This window comes from Zonotrichia albicollis, chromosome 13 (genome assembly GCF_047830755.1).
Source record: "Zonotrichia albicollis isolate bZonAlb1 chromosome 13, bZonAlb1.hap1, whole genome shotgun sequence".
NCBI lineage: Eukaryota > Metazoa > Chordata > Aves > Passeriformes > Passerellidae > Zonotrichia > Zonotrichia albicollis.
In genome coordinates this window covers 2,584,221-2,606,779 of record NC_133831.1, presented here as the reverse complement: position 1 = coordinate 2,606,779, position 22,559 = coordinate 2,584,221, and the positions used below count along the sequence as shown (strand labels likewise).

General features: G+C 59.8%; 1 protein-coding gene across 4 annotated transcripts in view; it reads right to left on the bottom strand.

Moving 5' to 3' along the window:
• Window positions 1-811: 811 nt before the first annotated feature.
• GSE1 (Gse1 coiled-coil protein) overlaps window positions 812-22,559 on the bottom strand; it is a 105,000-nt gene continuing 83,252 nt past the window's right edge. Inside the window, exons 3-17 of one of the 4 annotated variants that reach the window (XM_074550772.1) lie at window positions 17,456-17,674; window positions 13,113-13,312; window positions 11,570-11,751; window positions 11,238-11,435; window positions 10,653-10,844; window positions 9,710-10,020; window positions 9,031-9,355; window positions 6,830-7,410; window positions 6,211-6,323; window positions 5,301-5,571; window positions 5,075-5,197; window positions 4,600-4,968; window positions 3,420-3,680; window positions 2,951-3,054; window positions 812-1,413 (exon numbers count right to left, since the gene is read on the bottom strand). In XM_074550772.1, coding sequence (XP_074406873.1) covers window positions 1,279-1,413; window positions 2,951-3,054; window positions 3,420-3,680; window positions 4,600-4,968; window positions 5,075-5,197; window positions 5,301-5,571; window positions 6,211-6,323; window positions 6,830-7,410; window positions 9,031-9,355; window positions 9,710-10,020; window positions 10,653-10,844; window positions 11,238-11,435; window positions 11,570-11,751; window positions 13,113-13,312; window positions 17,456-17,674 — 3,584 coding nt within the window. In that variant the 3' untranslated portion in view covers window positions 812-1,278. The remainder of the gene's footprint in view (window positions 1,414-2,950; window positions 3,055-3,419; window positions 3,681-4,599; window positions 4,969-5,074; window positions 5,198-5,300; window positions 5,572-6,210; window positions 6,324-6,829; window positions 7,411-9,030; window positions 9,356-9,709; window positions 10,021-10,652; window positions 10,845-11,237; window positions 11,436-11,569; window positions 11,752-13,112; window positions 13,313-17,455; window positions 17,675-22,559) is intronic. The other 3 variants (XM_074550776.1, XM_074550774.1, XM_074550773.1) reach the window with 3 other exon arrangements.

The following is a 22,559-nucleotide window of genomic DNA, read 5'->3' as shown; positions in this document are numbered from 1 at the left end:
ACACCCCAGTGCCACCCACCCTGAACCCTCCATCCCTCTCCACGCAATTCCTTGGGATTTTTCCTTTGGCAGATGGAGCCTGGGCAAGGGTCAGACACCACCCGGCACTGTGACACCCACAACGACCCAGCTGGAGCAGGAAAAGCCCCAGAAAGCAAAAGAAAAAGGGTAAAAATAAAAAAAAACCACAGAAAGGTGGAAGGGCTCAGCTTCTCGAGGGCCTGGTGGTGGGACAGGACCTGCCCCAGCGGAAAAGGGGATTTATTTTTCCTGTGTTTCAATTCTTTATAAAACATTTCAATATCTTTTCTGGCCCGACCAGCAGCAGTACAAACACTAAAAGCGAGTTAGTCCTTTTGCCAAAAGGAAAAAAAAAAGAAAACAAACTGGAAAGAAAGCAAAAACAGGGAGGGAGCAGGAAGGGGGGGAAAAAAAGGAAAAAAAAAAAGCAGAAACATCTTAAAAAAAAAGGCAAGCTTTTTATAACAATAATTAAAGCAATAAAAACATACAAAACTTTGTTGTTTTTTAATATATATACACAGTACAAGGCTGAAGCACCTTTTTTTTTTTTTTCTCTTTTTTTGACGCCTGTTCAATCCCAAAGCCGGGGTGACAAAGTGACCCCACGCGTGTCCCTGCCCCTTCCCCACCAACCAGGAACAAAAAGGGACCTTCAACCAGTTTATTGACTTTATTTTTTGATAGCGAAGTGCATTTCCAGGGGGAGCCCCGGGCTGGGGGTGCCGTGCTGGGAGCGGGATCCGGCAGCACCCGGGGCCCCGCTGGGTTTAGTGTTGTCGGTGGAGTCTTTTCATTGTATTTTCTTTTTTTTTTTTTTTTCTGTTTTTTTTTTTTAGAAAAAAGAACCAAAGAACCAACAAAAATGAGCGATATAAAGTGTGGGTGGGTGGCGGGGGGCGCTTCAGAGCCCCCGGAGGAGGGGACAGGAGGGGACATGCCGGGGGCTGCTGGCCGTGGGATGGGCTCCCGGCTCCTCCCGGCTCCCGTTTGCTTCATGCATGGCACATTCTCCATTTATTTATTTCTCTTTTTATTTTTTTTTTGTTTTGTTTTCTTCCTTTTATTATTAATGATTTTGTTGTCATGGTTTGGGCTTCTTCTTCTTTTTTTTGTATTTTTTTTCCCGTTCGGTTGTTTTTTTTTTTAAATTTTATTTTCGTAGCTTCAAACCTCCCAGTGAAAAATATTAAATATTCAAGGTAATAAAATAGATTATTATTTCTAGACTATATGTTCGGCCTGGCCCAAGGAGCGTCACCTGGGATACCCCTTGAAATAACCCCTAGACCACTGCATTGCAGGCAAGGCAAGGCACTTCCGCAGGTGATCCAGCTCGGCTTGCAGGCGCTCCCGCTCCGACACCATCTTCTGCTTCTGGCTCCTCAGCTCCTGCAGGCAGCAGGGATGGCAATGGTCAGACAGCTCCAGGGGAGGGGAACGGCAGGGGGAGAGGGTGGGGAGGGGGCTGGGAGTGGGCAGTGAAGGGAATGGACAGGGAATGGGGCAGTGAAGGGATGGGCAGTGCAGGAATGGGGCAGTGAGGGGATGGGCAGTGAAGGGAATGGACATGGAATGGGGCAGTGAAGGGATGGGCAGTGCAGGAAACAGGGAATGGGGCAGTGCTGGGAGTGAGCAGTGCAGGAATGGGGCAGTGCAGGAAACAGTCATGACAGGGAATGAGCAGTGCAAGGAATGGACAGGGAATGGGTGCTACAGGGAATGGGTGCTACAGGGAATGGGCAGAGAATGGGGCAGTGCAGGGTTTGGGATATAGCAGGGGATGGGCAGTGCAGGGAATGGGGCAGTGCTGGGAGTGGGCAGTGAAGGGAATGGACAGGGAATGGGGCAGTGCTGGGAGTGGGCAGTGCAGGAAACAGTCATGACACGGAATGAGCAGTGCAAGGTTTGGGATATAGCGGGGATGGGCAGTGCAGGGAATGGGCAGCGCTGGGAATGGGTGCTGCAGGGAATGGGGCAGTGCAGGAAACAGGGAATGGGGCAGTGCAGGGAATGGGCAGTGGTGGGAATGGGTGCTGCAGGGAATGGGGTAGTGAAAGGATGGGCAGTGCAAGGTTTGGGATACAGCAGGGGATGGGCAGTGAAGGGATGGGCAGCGAAGGGAATGGGATATAGCAGGGAATGGGTACTGCAGGGATGGGGCAGTGCATGAAACAGTCGTGACAGGGAATGGGCACTGCAAGGAATGGACAGGGAATGGGCAGTGCAGGAATGGGCAGAAAATGGGCAGTGCAGGGATGGGGCCGTGCAGGAAACGGGCACTACAGGGAATGGGCACTGCAAGGAATGGGCAGTGCAAGGAATAGGCAGGGCAGGGAACACATGCTGCAGGAAATGGGCAGTGCAGGGAATGGGCAGTGCAGGGAATGGGATACAGCAGGGAATGGGCACTGCAAGGTTGGGGACACAGCAGGGAATGGGGCAGTGCATGGATGGGGCACTGCACGGAATGGGGGCTGCAGGGAATGGGCAGTGCAGTGTTTGGGATACAGCAGGGAATGGGGAACTACAGAGAATGGGCACTGCAAGGAATGGGATCCCCTGTGAGATGCTGAGCTCACTGGATGCTCTCATGAGGGATGTGTGTGCTTGGGAAATAGTGGGGGAATAGGGTGGGGGGCAAGGAATGGGCACTGCAGGGTTTGGGATATAGCAGGGAATGGGGAACTGCAGGGAACAAGCACTGCAGGGAATGGGTGTCACTCAGGATGGGTGCAATGCAGGTAGACAGGTGTGCTGTGGGAGGACTGGGGTGCCCAAGAAGACCCCAAGAAAGCTGGGTGCCCACAGAGCCTGGTGCAGAGGGCATGGTGTGCCATAGGGATGGGGTGCCCAGGGGATGGGAGCCCAGGTGGATTGCGTGCCCAAGGGATGGGTGCCCAGGGACTGTGTGCCCACCCCCACTCACCGCCATGCTGTGTGACAGCTGCTCAGCTGTCAGGCTCAGGGTGTAGTGCTGGGCCTCCAGCCGCCGGCACTGTGTCTGCAGCACCTGGCGCTCCAGGTTTTGTTCTGCAACAGCCAAAGGACAAGGGCTGAGCACGGCTCCTCCAGCTCCCTGCACCACCCACGGAGGGTGCCAGCCCTGCTCTGGGCTCTGCCCAGCCAGCAGGGATTGCCCCCAGCATCCCAGAGCATTCCCAACCCTGGCACTGCCTGTGGGGAACCTTTAGGGAGGACACTGGGCAGCTGTGAACACACTGATTTTTCATGCACACATTAATTTTTGCAAAAACAGCAACGCTGCCTGTTGCTCTCATGCTGCTCCTGCACTGCTGGAGACCCCCCAGCACTTCCCCAGCCCATCCCAGCAGAAACCAGTGACACCTCCCAAATCACAAACCGGCATTTCACCCTCGCTGCCCAACACCCCTTACCCTCTATATGTTCCTGGTAAGCTTCAAAAATTGCCTCGATCCCTTGCCACTTGGGCCTGGGGTAATCTTCCTCCTCTTCCTCCTCCTCATCCTCCTCCTCCTCGTCCTCGGAGGCGGAGTCCCGGGGCAGGGGGGGCAGCGGCCGGGGCGGTGCCTCGGCCGTGCCGTTGTGCGGGGCCAGGCGGGAGGGCGCCTGCAGCTCGGGGATGTTGTAGTGGATGGACGAGTCCAGCTTGTGGTTCTGCTCCGCCGCCGTCCCCCCTGTGGGCAGCCACAGTCAGCCCCTGCCCTCTCCCCTCAGCCCCTCAAGGATTAATTCCACCCTTCCCAGACTTTTCGGGGTATTACCGGTGGGTTTTTATCACTCCTGGTGCGCTGGAAAAATTTTATTTATTTCAACCACTCAATGGAGTGAGTTGGGAGGCTTTGGAGCTGTATTATCCCTAATTTTTAGCTCCAGCAATGAGGCTGCCAGTGCCAAACCCTGGTGGGGGACAAGGGGGTGATATCCCCGTACCCAACCAGCCTCCTGCATCCCTGCTCCTTTTCCTGGACACCAGGGAGAATTTCTTGATTGGCAGAGTTGTTAAACACTGGAAGGAGCTGCCCTGAGAGCTGGTGGAGTCCCCATCCCTGGAGGGATTCAAGGAGGGCTCAAGGCGGCACTCAATGCAGAGTATTACTCTCCTCTATTACTTTAGATTTGTAAGTTAGGCCTGTAAGGAAGTTATTGTTTTGTGGTATAGTAAATTCCTTAAGGATCCCTTGCTAAATTAAGTTATCAATTAAGTTTAAATGCTGTTAAGTTTAAGTGCTGTTAAATTTAAGTTAAGTGCTGTTGAGCCTTTAAACATAACCTGTTGATCAAGTCCAGCCTCAGTTTAGAACAGAGATCTACTCTGAACTGGTGACTCAACACGAGGGTCTTCCAACATTCCTTTTTGTCCTTACCCTTTCCTCTCCTTTTGTTTCCCCCTCCTCCAGCCTCCACACAGATTATTTGGGGTTTATTTATTGACTTGGCAGTTTTGTTTGCTTTTCCTCAGAGTGCTTTAACCATCCAACAAACAGGAGAGAGAACCTTGCCAACGAACTTTGCTGTGATCCTGGTTTTACCCTAAACCTGGCTTTGCTGATGATTCTTTAAGTGACTTTAATTCCCAACAACTTCCAACGTTACCTTTGTGCTTCTGCAGCGCCTTCTGCGTGGACTGCAGCACCGACTCGTGGAACTGGTGGGCAAACTCCTCAGCAATGAAGGGCTCCCAGGGCTTGCTCTTGCCGTTCATGCTGTGGGACAGCGGCACCGGGATGTCCTTGGGCAGGGGACCCCTGACGTAGCTGAGGATGCTCAGAGCCTTCTTCCCTGGGTGCCCATCGCTCAGCCGGGGCTTCTCCGGCGCCGTGCCCGACTCCTTGGGCCTGCCTGGCTCCTGGGCTCTCAGCTGCTCCAACCTGGAGGCTTCTGCCACCTTCGGCACCTCCGGCACGGAGACGGCGATGCCCACGGGTTTATCCAGGTCCAGCAGGAGCGGAGGCACTGGAGGCTCTTTGGGAAGAGGAGGAGCAGTTGGCTGCAGCCAGGACTGTGTGTGCCCCTCAAGGCAAAGCTGTGCCCCCCAACCCAAGACCCAGGAAAGGGTTGAGGTGCTTACCAGTGCTGGGGGCACCGGGGCTGTCCCGCGGGGAGCTCTTCACCACCACGGCGGCCGGCGTGGTCTTCTGCTTCATGGCCTGGAGCATCTCCACCAGCTTCTCCTTGTCTGCAGCATGGGAAGCTGAGCTTTAGTGTAGCCTCAGCTCAGCAGAGCGAGCTCAGGGCCCCAGGCAGATCCCCCAGAGCACCCCCAGCCCCAGCGTGCACAGGGCCATGGCTGTTACCTTTCCTCTTCTCGGCGCTGATGTGCGTGAGGTTGAAGATGGTGAGGAAGCGCTTCTTCTCCTCGAAGTTGGGGCTGTTGTTCATCTCGTCGGGGCTGTAGCGGGTGGAGAGGGGCAGGCGGGGCGAGGGCGTGCGGCGCTTGTTCTGCACCGTGGGCGGAGAGGGGCTCCGCTCCCGCAGCATCCGCCGCCGCTTGCGCCGCTTCTGGCTCAGCAGCTCCTCCTTCTGCTGCTGCGTGGTGAGCCCGAAGAGCTGCAGGAACTCCAGCTTCTGGGGCGAGCAGGGGACAGCAGAGCAGGGTCACTCCCCATCCTTGCCTTCATCGCCATTCTCATCACCATGCTCACTGCCATCCTCATCTTCAGTCCTATTCCCATCCTCATGCCCACACTCACCCCTGTTGCAATACCCAACTCCATTCCCATTCCCATCCCCATTCCCATCTCCATTCCCATCTCCATTCTCATGCCCATTGCCCTCATCCTCATTTTCATTCCCATTCCTATCCCCATCCTTATCCCACCCCCATTCCCATTCCCTTTCTCATCCCCATTCCCCTCATCCTCATTTTTATTCCCATTCCTATCCCCATCCTTATCCCACCCCCATTCCCATTCCCTTTCTCATCCCCATTCCCCTCATCCTCATTTTCATTCCCATTCCCATCCTCATCCTTATCCCACCCCCATTCCCATTCCCATTCCATCCTTACCGCCATCCTCATTTCCATCCCCATTTCTATCCCCATCTCCATCCCTATCCTCATCATCCCCATCTCTAACCCCCTGGTGCCTCTGCACACACATGGGCATGGTGGCTGTATTGGGCACTAGGAACTGCTGTAAAGGAGGAGCTGCTCCCCCAGGGGACAGGGAGGGGACAGGGAGGGGACAGGGGTGCCACCAGTACCTCAGAGGACGTGTCCAGCTTCAGCGGGGGCTGCTCAGCCACGCAGCGGAGATGGGCCCGCACCTCCTCCTCGTCGCTGTCGTCACAGGAGTCATCCAGGTCGTAGTAGTACCCTGGACATGGGGAGAGGCTGTGTGAGGCTGGGAACACCTTGGGGACCTGCTGGGACCCTGGGGAACCCCACTGGGGATGGCAGGATGTCAGAGAGGAGTGATGTGGGGAGTGCAACCCAATGGAGCCCTGTCCCCTCTCCACCAGCTGTGGCACCTCGGAGGGCATCGCCCATCCCTGTGCATCCTCTTGGCATCACTCTGGGATGGGTGGCAGGGGGTCAACGGGGGCACAGGCTGGGGACACTGTGGCAGAGCCCCCATCCCACTGGAGCAGGGACAGCAATTCCAGCCCCTCCCAGCTCTCTGTCTCCTCCTCACCGCTGCTCTCATCCTCACTCCATCAGCCCCATCAATATTTAAAACCCTCTTATTAGCTCCAGTTCATCATTTATTCATGGGGCACGTCTGCAGCGCAGCAGGGTTTACCGGAGCGCTCGGAACGTCGGCATCCCCGGGAGCCCCCCGGGAGCCCCCCGGTGCCAGGGGGGACACCCCTGCTCCCTCACCTTTCTCACGGGCCTCCCGCCGCCGCCGCTCCTCCAGGTCCAGCTTGCTGACCAGCCTGCGGTGCTGCTGCACGAACTCGTCGTAGATGTACATGGGGTCCTGGGCGCGGGGCTGGGGGGGCCTGTAGGGCGAGCTGGGCTTGCTGGCCTCGGGGAACGGCGTGCCCGGGGCTCTCTGCTGGCTCAGGATGCTCTGAGTGGACTTTTCCAGCTCAGCTAGGAAGGGCGTGTGGGTGAAGGCCCCGTGCTCCGGGGCGCCGGGCTCCCGTCCCGGCGGGTATTTCTCCAGAGCATCCCTCTTCCTCGGGACCTCCTCCAGCTTCTCCGGGCAGAAAACCCTCTCCACCTTCACCAGAGGGATGCCCTGGCGGCCGGGCTCGAAGGGCGCCGGGTGGCTGTGGAGGGCGTGGGGCTCGGGGAGGCGCCGGGGAGGGTCGGGGGGGCTCTCCATCAGCGAGACGGGGTTCCAGAGGGACGTGGTGACGGGGTGGTGCTGGGGTTTGGGGGAGATGAGGGGTGGGGGCCCGCCAAAGTGCTGCCCTGGCTCCCGGCTGCTTGGCTCGTGGCGGCTCGATCCCAACCTGCAGGGAAAGGAGAGCACCGGTAAGTGAGGAGCTGGCACTGCCAATGGAGAGCTGGCAGCGCTCCAGCCCTGGGGGATTTTGGGGGAAAACACGCCAGTTAGGAACACCAAGAGGGGTTTGTGCATGTGGGGCTGCCACACTTGTCCCCTCCACGCCACAAACCTGAGGGATGGGGCAGAGTTAGGGCTGTGCATGGGCGGGTTGAGCATGGATGTGGCTGCATCCCAGGAGCACAGGGCTGGAGACCCCAGCCTTGACTCCAGCGTGGTGACAAGCCAGCCACCAGCCCTGCCACAGCCCCGTGGCGAGGGCAGCACCCCGGCACAGCCCTCCTCTGACAGCAGGAGCCGGAGCCAGCCCGTTACAGGATAAATATTTCATGTGCCCAAGCTGTGCATTTAACACTTTTCCGCTCCAGCGCCCCGGAGCTCCGCGCGCGGAGCAGCGAGTTCAGCCCAGCGCCGCCACGGAGTCACCGCCTGCCCCCCGGGATCCATCCCTCTGCCGCCCCGCTGGATGCAGGAGAAGGATGGGGATGGAATATCCCCAGCTGCAGGTGTCTGGGGGTGACCTTGCTGCCTCCTCTCCGCTCTGGGGTGGGAGGAGCGGATGGGAAGGGAGCCCGCGGCGGGCGCTCGCCTTTGTGCCGCCCCGTGATCCGCTCCTTATTATCCTCGATGAGCCGCGCTAATCCCCTGGATACCCAAAAATAACAAAGGGAGCAGGCGGCAGAGCTGCCTGGATGAGCCTGCACCGCTTAAGTGCTCAGCCACGGGGGCGAGCAAGGCCCTGTCAATCAATCCGGGGCTGTGGGCACGCTCTGCTGCCCCCCAAACTGCCCGGGCTTGGCACAGGTGCCCCCCAAACGAGGCATCCACCGCCCAGCCCCGCTGCCTGGGAGGGGGGAGCTGCAATTAGCAGGGCTGGTGGCTGGGCAGCACCTGGCCACTCGCCGCTGGCCCCCGGCCACTGCCCGGGCTCGGCGCCTGCCGCCGCGCAGATGTCGGGCACCAGGAACGCCTGGCGCTGCCAGCACAGCCGGCCTGGCTGGCACTGCGTGGCAGGAACCTGCTGGCACCGGCCAGGCACTGTGGCTTCGGCTCATGGGATGTGTGAGGGGCACAGGCGAGGGGTGGGGGATGACTGATGGGGGGCAGAGGAGGGTAACGGGGTGGGCACAGCCACAGGTTGGGGGAAAAATCCTATAAATCGTCATATCATGGCATCATGGAATGGTGTGGGGCGAAGGGACCTTAAAGATCCATCCTATCCCAGCCCCTGCCATGGACAGGGACACCTTCCACAAGAGCAGATTGCTCAAAGCCCCATCCAACCTGGCCTTGGACGCTTTCAGGGATGAGGCAGCCACAGCTTCTCTGGGTACCCTGTGCCAGGGCCTGCCCACCCTCACAGGGAAGAATGCCTTCCCAATATCTCACATAACCCTGCCCTCTTTTTATATAAAGACATTCCCCCCATCCTATCATTCCTTTCCCTTGTCCTCTCCATCTTAAGACACGGATATTCCAGCAAGGACAGCAGCGACACGGGAAAACCAGCTCAGTTTTGGGGGAAATCTCCACCCCTGGAGCAGGGCTGGCAGCATCCCATCCCTACCTGGGGTGCTCGGGCCGGTGCTCGGGCTCAGCCTGGCTGGGGGCACGCCCTATGTCCAGGTGCTGCTCCAGCACTTGCTGCCGGAACTCCGACACCTGGGACTGCCGATCCTCCTTCTCCTGGCGCAGCCGGCGCTGCCGGGCCAGCCACTTCTCCTCCTCATTGGTGCGCTGGATGAGCAGCGCCGTGGCCGCGCTGCTCCCGGGCAGGGGGAACACGCTGTGGTTGGGGATGAGGCTGGGCACGGGGTGGTGGGAGCCCGGTGGAGGGTGCAGAGGGTGCTGGATGGGCTTCGGCGTGGGCAGCACCGAGTCCTTGAGCTTGTCTGCGGTGGAAAAGGGGTGATGGAGAGTCAGGGTGTGGAAAAGACGGGGGGATTTTGGGGTGAGCAGGGATCTGGAGCTGTGGGGCAGCCTCTGGTCAGAGCTCAGCTCAGGGGGCTGCCCACTCGCTGCCAGCCCAGCTGCTGAGCATGCACTGGGCACGGTGCCAGGCCAGCCCGAGTCAGATGGCACAGGCACTGCTGCCACAGCTGGGCTCCTGGCAAAGCAATCTGGCAGCCAGGACAGCCCATCCCCATCCCCAGCCACCTCCCGGGGCCACCAACCCCCTCAGCTTTGCCATCTGGAGGGAGAGGGGAGCAAGGCAAGCTCTGGAAGACGGGCATTACGGGCATTACCTGCTCTGCTGGGCGCCAGCGGCTCCACCGGCTTGCCCCGCTCCTCGGCCGGGTGCCCCCGCAGCCCGTGCAGCTCTGCCACAGGCAGGAAGGGCCCCTCCATGGCTTTCACCATGCTCAGCTCCTTCTCCCGGGCGCGCTCCCGCTGCCTCTCCAGCTCCCGCTCGCGCTCCTTCTCCCGCTCCCGCTCCAGCTCCTTCTCGCGCTCGCGCTCCCGTTCCCGCTCCTTCTCCCGCTCCCGGTCGGCTTCTCGCTCCCGCTCCTTCTCCCGCTCCCGCTCCCTCTGCCGCAGCTCCTCGTCCATCTGCAGCCTGCAGACAGAAAAACAAAAACAAAAGCACCAACCCCAGGCATCCCCCTTGGAGCATCCCACTAAAATCAACCCTGGATGCCTGTCAGCATCCCCTGGAACAGCCTTGAACCTCCAGAGAATCCCCAAACAATTCCTGCAGCACTCCCAAATCCCTAAGTCACCTGCCAGCATTCCTAGAACACTCCAAAATCACTGCTGGTCCTCTGTCAGCGTCCTTTGGAGCTCCCCATCATCCCCTCACCATCAGCACCCTTTGGAGCTCCCCATCCCCATCCTCTGGAGCTCCCCATCCATTCTCATCCTTTGGAGCTCCCCATCCTCCCCATTCTTTGGAGACCCCCATCATCCCCTCACCATCCCCATCCTTTGGAGCCCCCCATCCTCCCCCCATCTTTTGGAGCTCCCTATCCTTTGGAGCCCCCCATCACCTCCCCATCCATCCCCATCCTTTGGAGCCCCCCATCATCCCCCCACCATCCCCATCCTTTGGAGCCCCCCATCCTCCCCCCATCCATCCCCATCCTTTGGAGCTCCCTATCCTTTGGAGCCCCCCATCATCCCCCCACCATCCCCACCTTTTGGAACTCCCCATCCTTTGGAGCCCCCCATCATCCCCCCACCATCCCGTACCTCTCGGCGGCGAGGCTGGAGATGCGCTCGGACTGCAGGGCGGACAGGGACGAGTGGGAGAGCTCGGGGGGGTACCGGACCCCCGAGAGGTGCAGGTGCATGGCCGAGGGGTGCAGGGGGGGCAGCGAGCCCGGCGCTGGCAGCGGGTAGAAGGGGGACCTCAGTGCTGACAGGCAGTACGACTCATCCATCCTGGGGAGGCAGGGATGCTCAGAGGGGCAAAGAACCCCCCAGTTCCCCTCCCAGGAGCCAGATGGGCCAAAAGGCCTCCCCAACAAAGAAGATCTTAGAACAACGATTAACTGAACTCCACGAAAGCCAGGGCCCAAACTGGGATTAGATGCCCCACTATGCCTGGCCCTAAATCTTGATGCTTACCCCTACTAAACCATCTGCCTGAGAACTACGAGCACCAACGCTTAAAACTCTAAGGACTTGGTGGCGCCCCAAACCCACCTAGAAACCGCTGCCTTCTACTGGGAGAAAGGGATGGAGAGCCCCAAAATGCCCTTCCAGTGCTCCCACCTCCCAACACGCCAAAGCTCAGCTCATGCAGAGGTATCTCCCAAGGTTTGGAGTGCCCACCTGAAGGCAGGATGAGGGAAGGGGTGGTGTGCCAGGTAGCTGGGGTGGTAGTAGGCGGCGGCGGTGGCGGGGTCGAGGCCGAGGGGCGGCAGGGAGGACATGCGCAGGTCCTCGGCCGTGTGGTAGGGACGGAAGCTCCGCAGGTAATCCTCGGTCACGGCGCTGGGAGGCACCACGTGGTGCACGGGCCGCTGCAGGCTGGGGGGCAAGGAGATGGTCACCATCCTCCCTGTCCCCCCAGGAGATGTCACCTCCCTCCCCCAGGTGGGAGCAGAGCTCACAGGGCACACCCTCGCCCTGCGGCCATTCCCATCCGTTCCGAGCACACTCACTTGAGAGGAGGGAAGCGGGAGTCCTGCACCACGGAGCTGGGGGGCAGCCCGAAGGAGTAGGGTGTCCCCAGCAGGTGGGAGGGCACGGTGGGACCCCCTGCCTTCTCCTGGCTCAGGGGGGGCTCCGAGATGAGGCGCTCGCGGCCGGCGCTGCTGCTGCTGCCTCGTGACCCTGATTCCTGCTGCAAGGACAAGGTGGGCATTAGGGACAGCAGGGGATGGGGAATCACTGCTGTGTCCCCACCCCAACACCCTCAGGAGGTCCCAAGCGTGCTCTGGCTGCCACCAGCACCCAGGGAAGGATTCATCTCTTGCATCCAGGCTTTGGAAGGGCAGCTGGAGGGGTGGGAGGGTCTGGAGGCTGCATTGAGGGGCCCCAGTGGGAAAGGAGGTGCTGAAGCCAGGGCAGAGCTGAGGGCAAGACACCCATTACCTGCCTGGAGATTTATGGCTGCTTTGTTCTCCTGGGCTATTAATCACCCGGGGAGGAGTGACACGGCCGGGGGAAATCCAGGCGGCCTTTGATAAGGGCCATAACCCAGGGGTCAGCCCACAATCCCCTGGCAGCAGCACCCTCCCACAGGGCCTCAGCTGCTTTCCATCAGCCTCCAGCCGTGGTGTCAGCATGAAGGTCACCCCCTCCAGCTGGGGAGGGACCCCGAGCAAAGGGGAACAACTTGGGGTGACAAGAGACCCCACAGGATCTGACAATTAGTGGGGTGACCCCACCAAAAAGACAAGTCTTGGTTTAAAAATGATGATTTTTCATCACACCTTCTCCATTCAGCAGCACAGGAGGAGGAGAATGGTGGCACTCACAGCATCCCCCACCCCGTGCATCCCTCCCCACCCCATCCCATCCCATCCCATCCCATCCCATCCCATCCCATCCCATCCCATCCCATCCCATCCCATCCCATCCCATCCCATCCCATCCCATCCCATCCCATCCCGTCTCATCCCTCCAGGGCAGGGCCAGCCCCAAGGTCACCACAAAGGGTGAGGTGTTCCCCCATCGTGCAGTGTCAGACAGACACCCCCACACTGGGTTAATCCGCACACCGGGGTTGACACGGGGGGCACACGGTGCCCTGACACCCCACACACCCCTCTGAGCTCCCGGGAATCCCGGTTCCATTTATCTCCTCCCTCTCGCCCCCGGCGTTTCTCATCCCCTAGCCTGCCTCTCTTTGTGGTTTAATTAGTCTTTCCAAGTGGCATAATCCCCCCGGGAATCTGCTTGTAGCATGCTGGAGGAGAGGAGAACCACTAACGATGCTTCTTAATTAGCTGCTCTCCCCCCTATCCCTCCCTCCTCCTCCTCCTCCTCCTTCCCTGCCCTCCCCTCCGGATGGTGACAACAACGGGGGACACGCTGTCAGCACAGTGCCAGCTCGGGGACACAGCGGGGAGGGGAAGGGACCAAATGTGGGCAGCACATACACGATACCCCATACCCTCCATCCTTCAGGGCAGCCCCAAAGCCAGCCCTATGATACCCCATACCCTCCATCCTTCAGGGCAGCCCCAAAGCCAGCCCCACCTGTCTGCCCTCGCTCCTCCAGACGCCGTTGACCGTCTTGGTGGGGGCGATGGTGACCACGGGCGGCGTGCTGGGCACGCTGTGTCCCCCCGGGGGGACAATGATGGGGCCCATGGGGCCACGTTTGGGGGTGCTGGCAGGGGAGCTGTGGTTGGTGGCTGGAGAGGACACCGGGGACGACTCGCTGCTCAGTGAGGAGCCTGGAATTCAAGCAGAGATTGAAGAAGTTAGGGGAAAGGGAGGTAACTGGATGGAGACACCCTCTGGAGGAGCTGGAGGATCTGAGGGCACTTGGAACCCTTCAGGGTTGGGATGTTCAACTGGGGATGTTTCAGCTTTCAGGATGCTCAAATGAGACACTGGGCTTGGATGTGGACCCCAAAGTCCCATCTCTGAGAGAGAGAAAGAGGCACAAAGACCACAAGGGCAAAAAGAAGTGAGAAGCAATGACACCAAGACCCTTGGGGACACCAAGAGAGAACCCAGAGGCTGAGTGGATGGAGCTGCATTGCTCACTGCAGGGAGCAGGGCTGGGGCACTGGGATACACTCAGGGTGTTCAGCGTCCTGCCAGACTCCCAAACTGGAGGAGATTCCCCATCTTCCATCCCAGAAGTTCCCAGTGGTGCCAAAGGTGGGATGGGGCAGCCTCTTGCTCCCACCTAACAGGGACTGCCAAACCCTCCAGTCCCACAGAGCCCCTTGGCACAAGTGACAGCGATGTGATGCCGGCCCCAGACAGCCACATGTTCCCAAGGCAGACCCAGAGACTCCTCAATGCAGCTGCAGGAGCTGTCAGGGACAGGCCAGGGCCTCTGGGGACACTGGGATGAAGGAGGGACTCCCTGAAACCCCTGGGCAAGGCTTTGGTTTCATTTGCATAACACATCTGTACTTTAAGTTACCCCCACCCAGGGATGCTGGCCATATTTCCAAAGGGAAAACAGAAACAGAGTCAAGTTGGAGAACAGGAAAAGCAGAGAAATCCAAATTCCACATTAAGCAGGGCACAGGGAGCCTGGTGTCTGCTCCACCGAACACTTCCCATTCCTCAAACCCATCTGGGCAGCCTGGGGGACTCTGAACCCCAAACTCTGCTCCCTCCATCCCACTGTCTGGGTCAGGGGGAGATTCCAACGTGCCAGCAGGGATCAGCTGAGGAGTGGGCTGTGGTCACAGGATGGGGTGACAGCGATGCTCCCAGGCAGTGAGCAGGGCACAGAGAGAGGCCTGAGTGTGCAAGGCATGTCCTGAGTGTGCTGGGTGTGTCCTGAGCGTGCAAGGTGCGTCCTGAGTGTGCAGGACATCTCCTGAGTGTGCAGGGCATCTCCTGAGTGTGCAGGGTGTCTCCTGAGTGTGCAGGTGTGTCCTGAGTGTGCAAGGCATCTCCTGAGTGTGCAGCATGTGTCCTGAGTGTGCAAGGCATCTCCTGAGTGTGCAGGGCATCTCCTGAGTGTGCAGGGTGTGTCCTGAGTGTGCAGAGTGTCCCCTGAGTGTGCAGGTGTGTCCTGAGTGTGCAGAGTGTCCCCTGAGTGTGCAGGGTGTCTCCTCACCTTCCCAGTGTGCAAGGCCACTCCCCTGAGTGTATCCTGTGGGCACAGCAGCCACTTCCAGAGCGTGCCAGCATCTCCTCACATTACACCCCACCTCATCCCCTTGCCCTCTCAGGCCACACAACGCCAGGAGAGAGCCAGGGGCTGGGAATCCGGGGGAAGCAGGAGCATCCCCGGGCTGCAGGGTGGGAAGGAAGGATGCTCCAGAAGGATGCTCTGTGGAAGGATGCTCAGCAGAGCAGAGGCCGGGAGGAGCATCCCGCTGCCCTTCCCTATTAGCGATCCCCGAGTCGCTCCGAATCGCTTTCATTTGAAGAGCAGCGAGGCTGGGGGAAGCAGAAAGGCTGAACCCGACAAAGGAGGCCGATTTGACACCCACTGAAGTCTATCTTGTCAGCGCAAGGCCAACAACAATTAGCAGCCTAATCCCCTCTGAGCTGGGAAGCCATTACTCACCACGCGATAGCGTTAACAATCAATACCATCACAATGAGCCCGGCAATTAATGAAGCTAAAGTCTTACTTCAGAACCTTAATTCTCGCTGTGTGGCTTTAAACGGGAGGGTTTGTGATCGTTATAATTAACTGGTGGTATTCAGCCAGGAGTTAGTCAATGAAACTAATCTGGATTGGAGATGACAAGAGGCACAGTGTGATGGTGTCACCTTTGTTTTCTGACCTCCCGCTTCCCCGCTCGGCGATAGCAGATTAGCAGCCCGGGCTGACAGGCAAATGTAATTAACAGCTGAGACCCTGACGGAGAACTGGGAACAGAGGAGGGAGGGAGGGGTAGGATTAAACCCACCCTGAGGACAGCCCCGGGCAGGACAAGAGGCAGCAGCCCCCGGGCAGGCGGTGGCTTTGTGGGGCTCTGCTGGGAAGGGGTGGGTCAGGATGAGCCCTGGTGGTTTGGGATGCTGTGGAGCAGCAGGAGATCTCCCCAGGGATGTGCCAGCACACCTGTGAGCCCATAAAGCTGGAATAAAACCAGTGATCCTGCGTGGATCCGGCATCTGCCACAGCAGAGCATCTCCCGAGCTGGGAAGGGGAGTGGAGGGAGCATCTCCCGTTGTGGGAAGTGGGTGAGGATTTCAGGGGAAAGCAATTCGATTCCTGGTGCTAAAAACCACAACAAGGAGAAAAAAACCCTTCCCAACACACATCCAAACCCACACGGATCAAAAACCTCTGGGATGAGGCACCCAAATGGGCAAGGGAGGAGTTTTTGCAAATAAACCATGCAGGTGTTAAGGGGAAATCCAAAGGGAATGTGGCTGCTTCTCTCCAGTGCCACAAAATCCATGCTCAAACCTGCTGATGTCCCTTGGGCACAGCACAGGGAGGGCACAAGCTGTGGGGTGGGAGAAGGGGAAAAAAAAGAAAAATAATTCCCCAAACTCAATCAATCGCTCCAAAGGAAGCAGATGGGTTCCAGAGGAAGCAGCTGGGAAAAACCAGGAGCTTCCAGTGAGGATAGAGAGTTACAAGGACCTGGGATCCCCACACTTTTCCTTGGGAGCAGCTGATGCTTCAGGCCATGGCTGTGCCAGAGATTTTTGGGATGCAAGGAGGGTCTTGTAGATGGTGCTTCCAAAAGGGATTTTCCAAAAAGAGCCCTTCAAAAGGGGTCCTGGGAGAAGGATTGTGCCAAGGGGGCCTTTTAAATAGGGTCTTCCAAAAAGACTTTGCAAAACACATCTTGCAAAGGGGTTGAGTGCAAAAAACATCTTGCAAAGGGATCAAAGTGCTCAGGCAGTGGGTAATGATCCGAGGGGAGCACCCACGCATGCAAATAGCAGAGATAAAGACTATTTCATCCCAAATTGGTGACACCAGCAGTGTCCTGAAGCATTTCCCAGCCTGGGCACTGGCTGCCTCCCCATCGGGCTGTGGGAGCCCTGGCAATTCCCATGGGACACGCTCCCTGTGCCAGGGGAACCTTGGGGTGCTCTGGAGGCAGCTCACACCCCACATCCAAACAGAGAGGGGGGTGATGGAGGATGTGGGTGACAAGGGCTGGGCACCCCTGGAGCTGTTCAGTTGGGAAATTTGGCTGGGAAAGTAGCAAATTTGGGGAAAAGCAGCGTGGTGGCAGGGCACAAGGCTGATCCCTGCCATGCTGAGCTCTCCCAGGGCAACACAGCACTTGGATCACTCTGGATGAATTGAAGAATGTGGGTGACAAGGGCTGGGCACACCTGGGGCTGTTCAACAGGGAAATTTGGCTGGGAAAGTAGCAAATTTGGGGAAAAGCAGCATGATGGGAGGGCACAGGGCTGGTCCCTGCCATGCTGTGCTCTCCCAGGGCAACACAGCACTCGGATCACAACGGATGAACTGAAGAGTGTGGGTGACAAGGGCTGGGCACCCCGGGGCTGTTCAGTTGGGAAATTTGGCTGGGAAAGTAGCAAATTTGGGGAAAAGCAGCATGATGGGAGGGCACAGGGCTGGTCCCTGCCATGCTGTGCTCTCCCAGGGCAATACAGCACTTGGATCACTCTGGATGAACTGAAGAGTGTGGGTGACAAGGGCTGGGCACCCCTGGGGCTGTTCAACTGGGAAATTTGGCTGGGAATTAGCAAATTTGGGGAAAAAGCAGCGTGGTGGGAGGGATCAAGGATCCCATAGCAGGGATCCCTACCATGCTGTGCCCTCCCAGGGTAATGCAGCACCCGGATCACTCTGGATGAACTGAATTCCCAAACTGCCCCCTCCAGACACAGCAATAGTGCAGAAATGGCAGGACAACACCAACTCACTGCCCTGTCCCTGCCCCTGTCGCCGTCCCCACCTCTGGGCTCCTCGGCCTGCTTGGCGAGCTTGCGGAGCGCGGCGGCGAAGCTGGAGGAAGGTGCTGCCTGGACGGACAAAGTGCTGCTGGCGGCGGGGCTGCCATTGGGGACGATGGAGCCGTTCAGGGGCGACGGGGTCAGCGGGCTCACGGTGGCCGTGGTGCGGGTGGCCGTGGAGAGCATTCCTAGCGACGGCGACTTCGGCTCATGGCTCATGCCTGCCAAGCAGAGACAGCGGGTTAGGCACGTGGAGATGGGGGCCTCAGTTTCCCCCCAGGAGATGGGACCATCAACATCTTTCCACTAATTCATCATCCCACCCCAAAACGCACCCCGAGTTCAGGAAATGGGGGGAAGTGCGTCCCAGCATTCCAGAGTCCCACTGAACCCCAGGATAATGGAGCAGGAGGACTCAGCAGAGCTCTGCAAGGCGTTTTAGGGGACTTCAGCATCTTGATGAAGGTGGTGGGGAGAGGTGCAGTCCCCTGACTCGCATGGTGCTGCCAAAACTCAAAGCATCACTGTTGCACCCCTTGTTGTCATTATTGCACTCCAAATCCCAGGCACTGCACACTCAATCCCCACCACTGCACCCCTAAAGCCCCAATATTGCACCCCAAATCCCAGCCACTGCATACTCAAATTCCCGCTGCTGCATTCCAGGACGGACAATATTTCATTCCTGGGTATCCAGCACTGCATCCCCCAAAACCCCAATATTGTATCCCTAATAGCACAGAACTGCACCCCCCAATATCCCAATATTGCATCCCTAAATCCCCAGCACTGTACCTCCCCAAACCCCAATATTGTATCCTTAATAGCACAGAACTGCACGCCCAAATTCCCAGCACTGCATCCCCAAATCGCCAGTACTGCACCCCCCCAATACCCCAATATTGTATCTCTAAATCCTCAGCAGTGCACCCCATAATATCCCAATATTGCATCCCGAAATCCCCAGCACTGCACCCCCCAAAACCCCAATATCGCATCCCTGGATCCCCAGAACTGCACCCTTAAATCCCCAGCACTGCACTCCCAAAAACCCCAATATTAAACCCCCAAATCCCCAGCACTGCATCCCCCAGAACCCCAATATCGCATCACTGGATCCCCAGAACTGCACCCTTAAATCCCCAGCACTGCACCCCCAAAAACCCCAATATTGCATCCCTGGATCCCCAGCACTGCACCCCCAGCTCCCCACACTACCCCTTCAAATTCTCACACCCCACATCTCCACATTGCCCCCCAAAGTACCGAGGTCCTAAAGGGCACAGTGACCCCAAAAGTGCGGCTCAGGTGCTGAGCAGGAGCGTGCAGCCCTCCCCGAGCCCCCCCAGCTGTCACACCAATTGCTCCAGGGCTCTCCACCTCCCAAAACAGCAACTGCTGATGTCAGGGCCCTTAAAATAGACCTCACCCAGCAGCTTCATTAACACCAGCCTAAAATTAGCCTGGCTCCCAGGTGGGAATGAGGATGGGGGGGTCGTGGGGCAGCCCCCAACTCCCAGCGGGGCTGGAGAGGCACTGAGCACCTGGAGCATCCATCCACTGCAGAGGGAGGATGGATGGAGCATCCCCGAGCATCCCGCGGCTGCTCCAGCACGGGCAGGAGGGCGGGGGGCGCCTCGGGAGCCGGGGGGCACGGGGGGCACTCAGCGTGGATTAATCTTTGCCCCCCGGCCCCAGGAGAGGCGGCCGGCGCGGCGGCGCGCTCCCCTCTGCCCTCATTATACAAGCATTTATTAACTCCGCTGCTCTCAGCCATTGACTGCCGCCTTGTCGACACGCTCGGGCTCATGTAAATTCATTACCGGAACAGCTGGGAAGCCAACCCGCCACGCCAGCCCGGCCCCGGCACCCCCGGGCTCTGCTCCAGCCCCGGATGGGGGCTTGGTGCCCCCTCCCCAGAGCGGGCACCGGGATCTGCCTGCAGCACCAGGCACCCACGCAGCATCCAAAGGGGACACGGCACTCCAGGCACAGCCTGCAGCTCCCATGCACCGCCTGAGCAATGCCCCACATCCACCAGGCATGGCCCCACATCCACCAGGCACTGCCCGACATCCACCGGGCACTGCCCCACATTCCCCAGGCACTGCCTGAAATTCCCTTGGCACAGACCTGCATCCTCCAGGCACTGCCCCACCTCTCCCAGGCACAATCCTGCATCTTCAGGCATTGCCTGGCATCCCCAGGCCCTGCCCTGCACCCTCAGGCACTGCCCCACATCCACAAGGCACAATCTTGCATCTCCAGGCACAATTCTGCATCCCCAGGCACAATCCTGCATCCCCAGGCACTGCCTGGCATCCCCTTGGCACAGCCCTGCATCCCCCAAGCACTGCCCCATATCTCCCAGACACAATCCTGCATCCCCAGGCACAATTCTGCATCCCATTGGCACAGCCCTCCATGCCCCAGGCACTGCCCCACATCCACTGGGCACTGCCCCACATCTCCCAGGCACAATCCTGCATCCCCAGGCACTGCCTGGCATCCCCTTGGCACAGCCCTGCACCCCCAGGCACTGTCCCACATCTCCAGGCACAGCCCCAAACACTTCCTAGTGCCCCCCAGCTCCTCCCCGCCTTTAACCCCACCATAGCCCCCACTGCCAGCCCCAATGCAGGCCTGGAGATGCTTTTCCAGCCCCCAGCAGGGATCAGCAGGCTGGCACAGGGGCACGGCGCTGAAGCAGGGCATCACCCGTGTGATGCTCAGCTGATCCCCAAACGCCTCCCGGCCAACTGCTGATCCCAGTGGGATTTGCCAGGCGAGCTCAGGGCAGCGAGTGGCCGGGGCAGCGTGCGGGGAGCTCTCCTGCCCCCGGGGCTGAGCCGAGCCGCTGCCCCAGCCGCGCTCCAAACCAGTTCTGCCGCTCCCTGCCCGCGATAAAATCGGCGCCTCCGCCCCGGCTGGGGCCCGAGCAGCGCCGCTCACCCGCCGTGCCCCGCCGCCGCTGGCGTCCGTCTGTCCGGGCGTCCCCGGGCTGCTCTGCGGGACGGCTGCCAGCTGGGGAAACTGAGGCACGGGGAGCGGGCTGGGCGGGAGCATCCACACCGGCATGGGATGGGAGGTGGGATGTGGGGCTGCATCCCCCCATCCCTCCGGCACCCCACTGCCAGCACGGCGTGGGTGTCGCTCACCCCTGCGGGTGGCTGGGGACGCCGTGACGCCCCACGGTGAGGTGGGGCCCCCCCGGCCCTGCCCCTCCCCGGCTGCTTCTCTGAGCAGGCGGATCCGTGCGGAAAAACAGGTCAAGTTTGGTGCCTGGAGCAGCCCGGGGTCACGGCAGCGGTTGCCTCAGCAGGGCGGGGAGAGGAGCCCCACAACGGGACAGGCTGTCCCTGCAGTGTGCCCAGCCCTGGGTGGGTACAGCTGGCACTGCCATGCACCCTCCTTGGCAAAGTGATGCCTGAACCCCCCACGCACCGAGGCAGGGGGGCTTGGGGACACCTGGGTGTCTTGCTGAGGCCACGGGGGGAGGCTGGGGAGCTGGCGATGTGTCACCGTGTCCCCGTCCCTCCCACAGCATGTGCCCGGGCACAGCAGCACAGGGAGTGTCTGGCATTCCCGGTGCCCGCTGGCTGCGTGCCCGCGGAGCAGGCACAGCAGGAGGAGGAGGAGGAGGAGGAGGAGCGGGCATGGCAGGGTCACCGCCACGCTCCCCGCAGTGCCACACACGGCACCACCGCAGGGCTGGCACCTCCGGGGGCACAGAACCCCCCAGCCCCGGCTCCTGGAGCCCCCCCCCCGAGCCCCCGCATCGCCGGCGCAGGGCTGGGAGCCGGGAGCTGGGAGCGTGCCATGTTCTCTCCATCTGCTCCTGATGATGCTGGCGGGTTTTTTGGCAGCGGGAGCCTCCTCCGGCAGCGAGAGCAGAACCAGTCTGGCTGCCTGGTGGGGCTGGAGACAAATAAAAGCCCTTGGCAGCCGCTGCGGGCAGGCAGGAGCGGGCAGCGAGGGGCAGGACGGGCTCCCAGCACGCTGAGATCCCTGGGCACGGGGTAGGGCTGTGGGGAAGGGGGAATTGGGCAGGTTTAGCACCTCGGCTCCCATTGCCCCCTTCCCAGCACCTTGAAAGGCCTCTAATGAGCGTGGAGTGCCCTTGGGAGCAGATTGCCATTGAACTCGACCTGCACCAGCCGCCCGCTCTTACAGCAGCTATTTTGAGCTGCCGGGCTCCCAAGTGCTGGAACTAATAATTTATTACCAAATACGATCAGGCAGCAGCTCCAGCCCCTGGCAAATGGAGCGGAAAAAAACCCAGTGCGGCGGGAAGCCGAGGGAGTGGGGAGAGACGAGAGCATCCTGCATCCTCCTCCTCCTCCTCCCCGGGGATGGATCCGCACCCACCCCGCAGCGCCGCAGCTGGGACGGAGCCCGCTCGGCCAAACCCTGCGGGAGGTTCCACCACGCCGATTGCTGCTGGTTCCCCGAGGGATTTGGGGTGCTGAGGATCCCCCCCGAGCCTTTCCCCCCTCTCCCGCTCCGGAGCCGCATCCAGCTGCACGCTCCGAGCAGGAACAGCTGCTCCGCATGGATTGCCGATGCTAATGGCCTCGCATTGTCAGCCCCCCTTCCCTCCGTGCCTGGAGGCAGCGGGCACAGCCCCAGCACGGAGGGCAGGGGGCCAGGCCCAGCGCGTGCTGTGGTGGCCCTGTCACACACCCTGTCACCCCCTGGGGCAGAGGGGACAGGCAGGGGACAGGCAGAGGTGAGCAGCTGCCCTCCCTCCTGGCGATGCCCTGCACGTTTTCCACCCCTCATTAAAGCAGCTCTGCCGCCGCACCTCCAACATGCTCCATTAATTAATTAATTGATCGATCCCAGCCCGTGCTCCTGCCCTCCCTCCCCCCTTTCCCAGCACGGGCTTGGTGTCCCCAGGTGTCCCCAGGCACAGAGACACAAGCACAGCCTCTGCTCAATTTTAGGTAGAACCCAGGGCCCGTCCTGGGAACACCCCCTTGGAGGGGCCTGGATGGGTTCCCCATGGTGAGGAGCCCTTGGGTGGGATTTGGGCTCTCTGTGGAGCATCCAGCCCTGTTATCCTGGAGGCTGGGCCTCCATCGATCACTCCTGCACGGACCATTG